General features: G+C 36.8%; 1 protein-coding gene across 1 annotated transcript in view; it reads right to left on the bottom strand.

Moving 5' to 3' along the window:
• Positions 1–5,623: 5,623 nt before the first annotated feature.
• Positions 5,624–12,790, bottom strand: part of Slc7a2 (solute carrier family 7 member 2) — a 65,382-nt gene continuing 58,215 nt past the window's right edge. The window contains exons 10-12 of the mRNA XM_026389432.2: positions 12,494–12,660; positions 11,670–11,778; positions 5,624–10,642 (exon numbers count right to left, since the gene is read on the bottom strand). Coding sequence (XP_026245217.1) covers positions 10,446–10,642; positions 11,670–11,778; positions 12,494–12,660 — 473 coding nt within the window. The 3' untranslated portion in view covers positions 5,624–10,445. The remainder of the gene's footprint in view (positions 10,643–11,669; positions 11,779–12,493; positions 12,661–12,790) is intronic.

Raw genomic sequence — 12,790 nt, 5'->3', positions numbered from 1 at the left:
CTTAGAAGATAGAACATCAGACAATGAAGACAGAGTATTTCAACTTGAAAAGAACATAGACAGCCCAGCAAGTCTACTAAGAAACCATGAGCAGAACATTCAAGAACTATGGGATAATATCAAAAGACCAAACTTAAGAGTCATTGGGATACAGGAAGGCACAGAGCTCCAAACCAAAGGATTAAGCAATCTATTCAGTGAAATAATACAAGAAAACTTCCCAGACTTGAAGAATGAGACAGAATCCCAAATCCTAGAAGCCTACAGGACGCCGAATGTGCAAAATCATAAGAAATCCACACCTAGACACATTATAATGAAGATGTCCAACATACAGAATAAGGAGAGAATTTTAAAAGCTACAAAAGAAAGGAAGCAGATTACATTTAGGGGTAAACCAATCAGGATAACAGCTGATCTCTCAACACAGACTCTAAAAGCTAGAAGATCCTGGAATAACATATTTCAAACGCTAAAAGAAAATGGGTTCCAACCAAGAATCGTGTATCCCGCGAAATTAAGCTTCAGGATGGAAGATGAAATTAAAACATTCCACGACAAACAAAAGTTAAAAGAATTTGCAGCTAGAAAACCATCTCTTCAAAAAATCCTTGGCAAAACACTACAGGAAGAGGAAATGGAAAACAACAATGAAAACCAACAGTGGGAGGTAGGACAGTAAAGGGGGAAAATAATCAAAGAGGAAAACAAATCAGGTTTAATAGCATTAATAAACAAACTATGGCTGGAAGAACAAACCATATCTCAATAATAACCCTAAATGTTAATGGCTTAAACTCACCAATTAAGAGACACAGGCTAGTTGAATGGATCACAAAACAAGACCCAACAATATGCTGCCTGCAGGAGACGCATTTGATAGGAAAAGATATACATAGACTGAAGGTGAAAGGTTGGGAAAAATCATATCACTCATATGGACTGCGGAAACAAGCAGGAGTGTCCATACTCATATCAAATAAAATAGATTTCAAGCCAAAGTTAATCAAAAGGGATAAAGAGGGACACTACATACTGCTCAAGGAAACCATACACCAATAAGACATAACAATCATAAATATATATGCCCCAAACAACGGGGCTGCTATGTTCATCAAGCAAACAGACCAATATCAATTGAGGAAATGGAAGAAACCATCAAAAGATTACCATCTAAGAAAAGCCCAGGACCGGACGGGTATACAGCAGAGTTTTACAAAACCTTTAAAGAGGAACTAATACCAATACTTTTCAAGCTATTTCAGGAAATAGAAAAAGAGGGAGAACTACCAAATTCATTCTAAGAGGCTAACATCACCCTGATTCCGAAACCAGACAAAGACACTTCAAAGAAAGAAAACTACAGACCAATATCTCCAATGAACCTAGATGCAAAAATCCTCAATAAAATTCTGGCGAATCGGATACAAAAACATATCAAAAAAATTGTGCACCATGATCAAGTAGGATTCATCCCTGGTATGCAAGGTTGGTTCAATATACGGAAATCAATAAATGTTATTCACCACATCAATAGACTTAAAAATAAGAACCATATGATCATCTCGATAGATGCGGAAAAAGCTTTCGACAAAGTACAGCATCCCTTTATGTTCAAAACTCTTGAAAAACTAGGGATAACAGGAACATACCTCAACATTGTAAAAGCAATTTATGCTAAGCCTCAGGCTAGCATCATTCTGAATGGAGAAAAATTGAAGGCATTCCCTCTAAGATCTGGTACAAGACAGGGATGCCCTCTTTCACCACTTCTGTTCAACATAGTTCTGGAAACTGGCCAGAGCAATTAGACAGACGAAAGAAATTAAAGGCATAAAAATAGGAAAAGAAGAACTTAAATTATCACTATTTGCAGATGACATGATTCTATACCTAGCAGACCCAAAAGGGTCTACAAAGAAACTATTAGAGATAATAAATGAATTCAGCAAAGTGGCAGGTTATAAAATCAACACGCATAAATCAAAGGCATTCCTGTATATCAGCGACAAATCCTCTGAAATGGAAACAAGGACAACCACTCCATTCACAATATCCTCAAAAAGAATAAAATACTTGGGAATCAACCTAACAAAAGAGGTGAAAGACTTATACAATGAAAACTACAGAACCCTAAAAAGAGAAATTGAAGAAGACCTTAGAAGATGGAAAAACATACCCTGTTCATGGATAGGCAGAACTAACATCATCAAAATGGTGATATTACCAAAAGTTCTCTATAGGTTTAATGCAATGCCACTCAAAATCCCAACGGCATTTCTTGTAGAAATAGAGAAAGCAATCATGAAATTCATATGGAAGAATAAAAGACCCAGAATAGCAAAAACAATACTAAGCAGGAAGTGTGAATCAGGTGGTATAGCGATTCCAGATCTCAAACTATACTACAGAGCAATAGTAACAAAAACAGCATGGTACTGGTACCAAAACAGGCGGGTGGACCAATGGTACAGAATAGAGGACACAGAAACCAACCCACAAAACTACAACTTTCTTATATTTGATAAAGGGGCTAAAAGCATGCAATGGAGGAAGGATAGCATCTTCAACAAATGGTGCTGGGAAAACTGGAAATCCATATGCAACAAAATGAATCTGAATCCCTTTCTCTCGCCAAGCACAAAAGTTAACTCAAAATGGATCAAGGAGCTTGATATCAAATCAGAGACACGGCATCTGATAGAAGAAAAAGTTGGCTACGACCTACATGCTGTGGGGTCGGGCTCCAAATTCCTCAATAGGACACCCATAGCACAAGAGTTAACATCTAGAATCAACAAATGGGACTTACTCAAACTAAAAAGTTTTTTCTCAGCAAAAGAAACAATAAGAGAGGTAAATAGGGAGCCTACATCATGGGAACAAATCTTTACTCCTCACACTTCAGATAGAGCCCTAATATCCAGAATATATAAAGAACTCAGAAAATTAGACAATAAGATAACAAATAACCCAATCAACAAATGGGCCAAGGACTTGAATAGACACTTCTCAGAGGAGGACATACAATCAATCAACAAGTACATGAAAAAATGCTCACCATCACTAGCAGTCAGAGAAATGCAAATCAAAACCACCCTAAGATACCATTTCACTCCAGTAAGATTGGCAGCCATTATGAAGTCAAACAACAATAAGTGCTGGCGAGGATGCGGGGAAAAGGGTACACTTGTACATTGTTGGTGGGACTGCAAATTGGTGCAGCCAATTTGGAAAGTGGTATGGAGATTTCTTGGAAAGCTGGGAATGGAACCACCATTTGACCCCGCCATTCCCCTTCTCGGTCTATTCCCTAAAGACCTAAAAAGAGCATGCTACAGGGACACTGCTACATTGATGTTCATAGCAGCACAATTCACAATAGCAAGACTGTGGAATCAACCTAGATGCCCTTCAATAGACGAATGGATAAAAAAAAAATGTGGCATTTATACACAACGGAGTATTACTCTGCAGTAAAAAAATGACAAAATCATAGAATCTGGTGGGAAATGGATGGCATTAGAGCAGATTATGCTAAGCGAAGCTAGCCAAGCCCTAAAAAACAAATGCCAAATGTCTTCTTTGATATAAGGAGAGTAACTAAGAAAAGACTAGGGAAGAAGAGCACGAGAAGAAGACCAACATTAAACAAGGATGAGAGGTGGGAGGGAAAGGGTGAGAGAAGGGAAATTGCATGGAAATGGAAGGAGACCCTCAGGGTTATACAAAAGTATATACAAGAGCAAGTGAGGGGAAAGGGAAAAACAGTACAAGGGGGAGGAATGAATTACAGTAGTGGGGGTAGAGAGAGAAGAGGGGAGGGGAGGGGAGGGGAGGGGGGATAGTAGAGGATAGGAAAGGCAGCAGAATACAACAGACATGAGTTTATCAATATGTAAAGCAATGAAGTGTAACTGATGTGATTCTGCAAGCTGTATACGGGGTAAAATGGGAGTTCATAACCCGCTTGAATCAAAATGTGAAATATGATATATCAAGAACTATGTAATGTTTTGAACAACCAACATTAAAAAAATAAATTAAAAAAAAAGAATTATTAGACATCAATGTGCAGGTGGGGGTAGATTCTGGAGACTTAGCCAATGGGGAACCCCAGAATCCTGAACTATGGTGATGCTATAATATTAATAGCTTAAAGGACCCAGAACCCAGAAATCAGCTTGCTTTCCACCATGACCCGAGTCATGATGTAGTCCTGGGTCTCTTGGTAATGCAATCTCTGCTTTGTGTCTTTCTATTCCTGATGACTGCTCCAGTCTTGGTAGAGGAACAAGGCCTCTTTATCCACATTTATGATCTCTCAAATCTCTGGTATCTAAACATATTTAAGAGGCGGCTATCAACCGTTACTAGAAAGGTTCACATAAGTAAATCTGTTTTTTTTTTTTTTAAATTTTTTTAAAGGAGAGAGAGAAATCTTTCTCGTAGATGGACACAACACAATGCCCTTTTATTTATTTTTTTAATGTGGTGGTGAGAATCAAACCTGGGTCTTGCCCGTGCTAGGCGAGCGCTCTACTGCTGAGCCACAATCCCAGCCCAGTAAATCTGTTTTGCACTGAGTTTCTTTCCAGTTTCACCCCTACTTTGACCTACTTTAAAACAGTTGAGGTAATGTGTTGATGGGAGTTATTTTTGTATGTCTTGGAGAATTTTTTTGAGATATTTTATGGGACAAAATGAATCACTCATCCCACACAGATGGGGACTTCTCAACACGGTCCCTCAGCAACTCATGGATTGTGAGCTCAAGGAGAAATCTTATCCGTGGCCATCCTTACACAACACTTAGGTCATGTTCGTACCCTGAGGGGGTCCTGCCTGGACCCAGACACAGCTGCTGGGGAGTTCTTCTTTCCTGTGCTCCCATGGTGCCAAAGCAGAGATGAGGCACCCACACCTATTAGCAATGCTAATCAAGACAACAATTAGATCCATGGTTTTAGGTATCTACTTATCAGATTCTTAGCTATTTTAGCATGGTTTCCTGTGCTGGCTAAATTGATATCAAAGTGTAAACATTTCAAGGTGTTCCTTCCATTTTACTAGCATCAATATAACTACTATACACCAAGAAATTTCAAAATTAAGCTAATTTAAAAGATTTGTAACTTAGAATCATGTTCAAAATACTTTCACTTCTCCCTATCAGAGGGTCAAAAGAGTTGAAGTTGGCAAATATTTATTTACCATCCTGAAAAAATTTTAGGTCTATAAAACCTATCACCAGTTATTAAAGGTTATGGTTTGGTGGGATGACCATTGAATAGCTTCCTATAGATCAGAGCACTGTGAAAATGACTGGTCCATGGAATGGCAGTTGAGGTGGTGTAGAATCTCACTTGTGAGACCCTGGAGTAGCATGCTTTAGAAGCAACTGATAGTTTTGGGAATGTGCCAAGAAGCTTGAAGATATGGAAAAACATCTCTTTAATGTTGCAGGTCTTGGCAGTTATATAGTAGGCCCCAGGCAAGTGTAACAAAATAGTTTCAAAGTAGATCACATTGAGTTTTAAAGTTCCCCCAGTTAAAAAAGGTTTTAGTCAATATGAAATGCATACTTTTGGTTTGTATGAAACACGCATACTTGATTATTGTCACATTAAAATTTATTTAAAAATACGTGATCGCATTAGAAAGCATATTTTACAGTAGTTAAAGCAGCCATAGTTTTTTTTATTACAAATTCTAAAAAAAGAATCCAACTTTAAAAGTAAAAAGACACACTGATTATCATTGAAAACATTAAATTTAAAATGATCTCCTAAACAACAACAACAAAATCTTTACATTAGCACAAATGCAATGAATTTGTTGAGTTTTATAGACATAGAATTGCTGTATGGTTTAGACCCTATCAATAATTTCTATTAAGTACAATGGTAACGAAGCATTAAGACAACTAGGCACAGGTAGTGGATCTGAAAAATAAAGGGTCCATTGACCAGTTGAGGGTCAGAGAAACCTATTCTGTTGGTAATAAAAGGCTCTTATGAATTGGGTCGTGGCCATGCACTCTGCACGTCAGTGTACAGGAAGAGCAGCAGGCCCTACTCCTACCCTGCCAGTTCCAGGAAGCAGCCACCTCTTCCATGAGTCATAGATGTTCCTTGGTCCTTATTTATCTGGACATACTCATGGGATATTCAGAACTGAAATTAAGGACCCCAAACAAACTTATTTGCATTTTAAGTCTTTTATATCTTATTCTCCCCATTATTCTAAGACCCGACCAACAGGGGTAGCTAGAGCTGCTCACATGGTACAGGCTGTCTGACCCTGGAACCAGCCTGGGGTTCTGGTTTTGATGGTGCTATCAGTGGTCGAAGAAGAGTCTTGAAGGCCCAGAGACTGTGGCAGTGGCTTTAGCCATGGTGAACAACAGCTGAGTACAATGTTCTCAGCAAGCAGTGTTACCCACTGGGTTGGGCCATAACAAAATGCATTTGAAATCAATAAGACCATACAGTATACATAAAACAATAAAGAACATTATGAACCAACAACTACAACAACAATGGATCAGGCCTCTGAAAATCCAGAAACCAGAAAACTATTTTAAAGTGTTTAAATATAATTATACAAGAAAAAAAAAAAAAACAAAACAAGTTAAGCAACCTTATTTTCACATCCATACATTAAAAAAAAAAAAAAGACCTTTGCTGGCATTAGGTACTATATGATCTTCAGTACTTTTCCCCTTGATATATAAGCACGTTAGAGGACTTTATAAAGTAGAGAACATACAGAGAAGGCACTGTTTTGGCACTAGCAAAAAGGGTAGTTAACTTCACTCACCAGAAATACTCACTAATCATGTGAATCTTAATAATCCATAATGTACACTCTAAACCCAATCCTTGAAAGCCCTGTGGGAATTGTAATTTTGGTGCTGTCACTTGAAGCAATCAGGAGAAATCATGAGCAACGGTGCAGGGAAAGGAGAGCTGGAATTTTGGCACGACTTTGTCATGTAGTTATGCCCTGATAGAGAGAGATGATAAGGCTCAGCTGCTCTCTCATCATTGAGGGCAATTACTTTCCCTTATACTCCTTGTGAAGTACTCAAATGAATTTAGAAAATATGGTAAAAACAGATTCTAATTAAAAATGTTTTATCAAAAAGAATTGACAGCTAACTTGCCAACACCCAGGACTCAGAAAATATTTTGGCTAATATTTAAAATAAAAAAAGCTTAAAAACTTTTTCATTAAAATAAAAAACAGGCTCTTATCCTGCCTTTCATTGGTTGATATCAACTTTGGTAACAGTAAGATTTTATATACCGATATTAGTTTCAACGTTGAGATGTTGATACATAGAACTAATGTACATGTGTATGTATCAAATGATATTTTAGTTTTCTTGATGTTTATCTTGGGGGAAAATGTGGTTAAGCAATTATCTGAATTTTAATTTATACTGAAGGCTCTAACAAGCTTTTCTCATAAGGAGTTTTTAAACTAGAGTATGCACAGTCATCTTCTTAAATGCAGGGATAGCATTGCCTTTTATGGTAATTCACAAAGCATTCCTTTTTAGAGAAAACCATTAAGGAGTCATTATAAGACATTTTCATTGAAAAATGTTGAGAAGATAATTCCTAGTATATAAAGAAAAGTTATGGGAGCTGCTTTTACTTAATCATAATTAAAAGAATGTGATATACTTTTTTTTTTTTAAATTCTGGAGAGGACTTTAAATAAATTTGATTGATTACTAGTCAAATCTACATAAAACATTTTGGTAATCCTAAAAAAGTAAATATAACATCTTGTTCAAAGGGTTATAAATTCAAATGCAGGCAACAGAACTGGTGTGTCAGAAAAGGTACAAAGGAAACAAGTAAACAGTGATACCCGAAGTCCCTACCTCTACTCCATTTAGATTACAAAGCACCTGTTATAATATATATAATGTAGAGTTCAGTGATTTTATATTAGAAACATGATAAATATTTCTTAATCTATCTATAGAAAATATACATATAAAATTGCTGTATATTTTTAAATAGTTTAAAACCTAAAATACCTATCAATATAAAACATTAATTTTTCTCCACATCAGTTGTTTTTCTATCCAAATAACAATATCAAAGCCTACCATAAACACAACTTAATACACGGATATTTGAAATACACACACACATATACATCACACATACATACGTAAACATGCTTACATACATACAAACAGGCACATCCACTTGAGTCTTCACAGAAAAAATGTGCTGCCATGACCAAGCATCTCTTCATAGACATTTTTGTCTACTAAGTGTTTCAATGTGGAAAAAACAATTTTTAACTTAATTCTGCTCCCTAATTGAATATAGTGGGCATCCTATTTTAGCTGCCTATCACATTCTAAGCTAATTTCTTAATTTTGTTATAGTAAAAGATTTAAAGATTCATATATGAAATTGTGCACATTTCCTGTGTGAAGGGCCCATCCTACATTTTTTTCTAGAATAAAAAGGGTCTAAGTGTACTGCTAGAACAGCAAGGATTTCATCCCCACAGTCCTTACTAAAATATTTTGCCCCTTGCTTATTTAACTCCTCCCCTTCAGTAAAACTTGGCTGAGCTTCAGATATTACCACATGCATCCTGGAAATTGTGGAATGTCAGTAATGAGTTGTGTTAGGGATGCTAAAACATAGCGGCTATAAACATAAGCCTCCTACCTGTTAATCTGATATTCAATTAAAACAACTCCTGACTACACAATATAATTGCAACTTGAATAGCATCAATAAGATAACTGATCTCCTAGAAGAAATGTCAGAAAACAAATGTTTTCCTTGCCTTTGGATTAGGGGGATCAACTAGCATGCTTGGTAACACTCACCCAAGGTGTTTTGGGATGCCACCCATGTAAGTGTCTAGCTCTAGCTTCCTCTAATGAACCATTTAAATATTTGCACAGAAAAGTCATTCATGAGGAGCAAAACACACTGAAGATGAATTTATGATCCACTATAAGGTAAAATATAGAACGTAGAATATTTTAACATACACAATTTATTCATAGACAAAGGTTATCATGTTTATATAGCTTTAATTCAGTTTGGTTAATTTTTTAGTTTAAAGCTTTAAGTAATTACGTTCTTAATCAAAAGAATTCCCCACTTATTGATGGCTATTGTGAAACACTGGAACTGGTACTAATAGTTTAATAGTTTAAATGACTAACAGTCATTTAAAAGCAAAGGCAATAAAAAGTGCTAAAAGATTTATTGGGGAGCAGGGTGGGAGACTTCCCTAAGTGCTTCCAAAAGAAACAACAGAATCAAAATAGATCTTAACTCCTTAAACTGGGTCAAATGCCCTTTACTATCCAAACAGGCACTTTAATAGCAGAATAGGGGAGTTGTTTCTTACTTTCTTGCATCTTTTCCTCTACTTGGTGTTGTAAAGGTAGAATTTGCTATTGTATCCCCTCACACTTAGGATAAGACAAAATAATAGAAAAAGAGGAGTGAATTTTGTGCCTGTTTAGTTAAAAATGTTGAACTGTGATCAGGTCCTACAAAAAATGTATGAATTATTCCACCAACTGAGTCATTTCTCAGATTCTACTGGTTTAAGTGACTTCCATTTATTCCTGCTTTCAGGCCATGGGGCCTACCTCACTCCTTAGTTTTAAGAGTCCCAAGTAGATCACAGTACATCTCACAAGCACTTCAGTGGGTTGAGGGTGCAGACGGTGCAGGTATCTCACCTCTAAGGACTATAGCTTGCAAAGAAGAGTTCCAGGGGATGCCATCTGGTGACATGGAATGCCATTCTGTCCTGCATATAACAGCAGAGGCAAATGCTCCTTCTGGCTGAAGTTAGCAAACTGTTGTACCACACAGGAAAAGAATTGAACTAAACTCATTACTGGTATTTACAACTTAAAGAAAAGGCTCATTCTTTATCCCCTCACCCCTACCAGTGATAGACATGATAGTGGGCAACTGCGTCTTTAGTGTACCTGCACTGACATTAACGAAGCCTATTAAGGAAAAGCAATCATTATTTCCCCAACCACAGAGGGCACATACAAAACACTTTCTATTCAGTGATTCACCTCTATTTAGGTATGTGCAGTATATGCCACCAATTATGACAATACTGGTGTGATGTGACAAAATAATGGTAAAATACACCAACTAACTTTTAACATTCATGTTCCCAAACATATACCTACATTCACACATACACACACACACATACACTATTTTAGGGATATTCATCACTGAGAAGAGAGCTCAGGAGGTTTCCCATGCATATAATTCACCATGTGAGGAGATACAATTCAGGTGAACTGTGCATGTCGCAATCCCATGACCACCTAGCATGATGATGACATCCTGTCATAGTTTATTCAATGTAGGATATGTATGTAAGACTACGGACCAGCTCTGCTCCTGAAAGCATTAGCATTCACTTGTCTTTTCATGGAATATGAAAGGCAGACTGAGATTTCTTTGGTGATGGTCATTTGGTTGAATGGCAGATTTTTCCTCTGCTGCTGTATTAATGTTGTCTGAATAAGCATCCTCATCATCTTCTTCATCCCTTGGGTTACCCTCCAGGCTGTGTCTAATGCCGTAAGCAAAGTAAATAAGAAAACCTTTTGGAGGGAAAAAAACAACAACAAAGTTTTAGGTGTGTCAGAAAGTAATTCTTCATCTGGGAAATTTAACATACAACTTAATAGGCTTTCCCCTCTTCTCTTTCTGCCATTTTAGAAGAATGGAATGCAAATACAAGGTACCCCATAGCATGTCTCCTCTATATTTTTCTGGTAGAAAAATGTACTTCTTTATTTTTAACTTTATAGAATGCATTTTTCTCTAAACAAATGTTTTTCAGGCAATGTTTATGTGGAATAAAATTATATGTATGTTTTCAAAACTCAATACCATACTTTCAACAAAATGACATGTGGGTAAAGACTAAAATTACATCTTAAATAGGCATGGTGGACTATCACAGTCATGGTTAGTTATTCTGGAAAGCATGTCCTATGTTAATAAAAGGGACATGGATATGCCTTCCACATGTCACTATCACCAGGAGAGGCCAAAGAATGGTGCACACAGGAGCTGTCAATCAACGGTCATGCTAACTGTGTGAGGATAAGAGGTGATGTTTTATGTATTCTCTTAAGGTAATTACATATATGCAAGCATTTTGCTGTGTTTTGGTTATATTTTAGAAAACTGGGTGAGAATTTGGGTTGATATGACATTACTTTTTCTGTGCTTCATTTTTCTCATCCATAAGTTGGAAAAAATAGAACCCAAGTGGTTTTCCAGGCTTACTGAGAGATTTAAATTAAAAAAGGGATCTGAGGGACTGGAGATATCTTTGGGTGGTAGGGCACTTGCCTAGCATGTGCGAGAGCCTGAAGTCTATCCCTAGCACTTCAAGCATAGCAAAAAACAAACAAACAAAAAAACAGGTATGTGAAAAATACCTGAGGAAAAAAAAAAAAACACTGATGTATTCTAAGACTTGGGATAGGAAGGAACTGAAGAATTTTAAAAAAAAATTTAAAAAGCTTGAAGTTAGAGAGGAAATATTCTCTAATGACAGCCCATGAAAAATGAAAGAGAGGGCCAAAGTTCCCAAAACTAATAAATTAAAAGACTTACCAAGAGCCATCCAAATGCTGAATCTGACCCAAGTATCTGCACTCAATTGGACCATCAGGTAAATGTTCACCAGGATGCTAAATGCTGGCAAAAATGGTAAGAATGGAACCTAAGAGGAAAAGGACATCTTTTTAAACTCATATTTGAAAGCATATTCCCCAAATGATTCCAAAATTATGCAATAAATTTGTCATAATTACTCTCAAAATGCATCATTAAATTTATATTCTTCCAAGAAAACCAACCCAAGTAAAAAACGTACTTCTAGAGACTGCTGAAAGGAGAGACACATTTCAGATTATTTACTGAAGCTCAAAGCAATAGGAGATTTGACCAATCCCAATAACTTCTGCATCATCACCAAGATAAAGTGGGTTTAGGGCTTATCCGTCGACTATAGAAATCAACAGGGCATGCCACTGGAACTCTGTGTATACATGGTAACCCTCTTCCAGCCCAAGCCTGCTCTCACTTCTAATAGGACATGATTATTACAGAGGAAGGGCTTTCGATGGGAATAAATGTGAGAGGGCTCTGAATCTCTAAAGATATTCCAATTATTTTTCTGATATTACAGATTAGTAAAAAAAATTTGTTTATTACCCTATATAAACATCTTGCGTTAGGAGCATATCCAAATTTTAGCAATGAGGAGTACAACAGAGGGAATACTGTGACAAAAGGGACATGTCCAGGAATTTTGGCATTCTTGTTCATGGGTTAACTTTGTTAGGATTATTATTATTTTTTTAAACAACTCACAGTTCAAACAGAGGAAGTGAGTGCACACAATGCTTAGGATCTCTAATCCCCACCACACATACCATAAAGGCTACTTTTTGCTGATTTTGTGGCTGCCTCCAAATAGTGAGGATGACGGCGATGCAGAGAACAAGAAACAGCACGAGAAGAGCGAGGCTCCAGGCTTCCCTCCTGGAAATAGCCTGGACTCCATAAGTGGTCAGAATACTCAGGCCCAATATGAGGAATGCTGCCAAGGTGTAAGTATTAAAATGAAGTCAGCACATGCACTTCACTTCCGCAGTTTTAACAGTCTATTCTGATATAACATGAGTTCTTTATATATGGGCTTCACCGAATATAAAGATTATTTGCTTCCT

The sequence above is a fragment of the Urocitellus parryii genome, chromosome 14 (assembly GCF_045843805.1).
Source record: "Urocitellus parryii isolate mUroPar1 chromosome 14, mUroPar1.hap1, whole genome shotgun sequence".
NCBI lineage: Eukaryota > Metazoa > Chordata > Mammalia > Rodentia > Sciuridae > Urocitellus > Urocitellus parryii.
The sequence above is the reverse complement of the archived record's forward strand: the minus strand, read 5'-3'. Positions and strand labels throughout refer to the sequence as shown.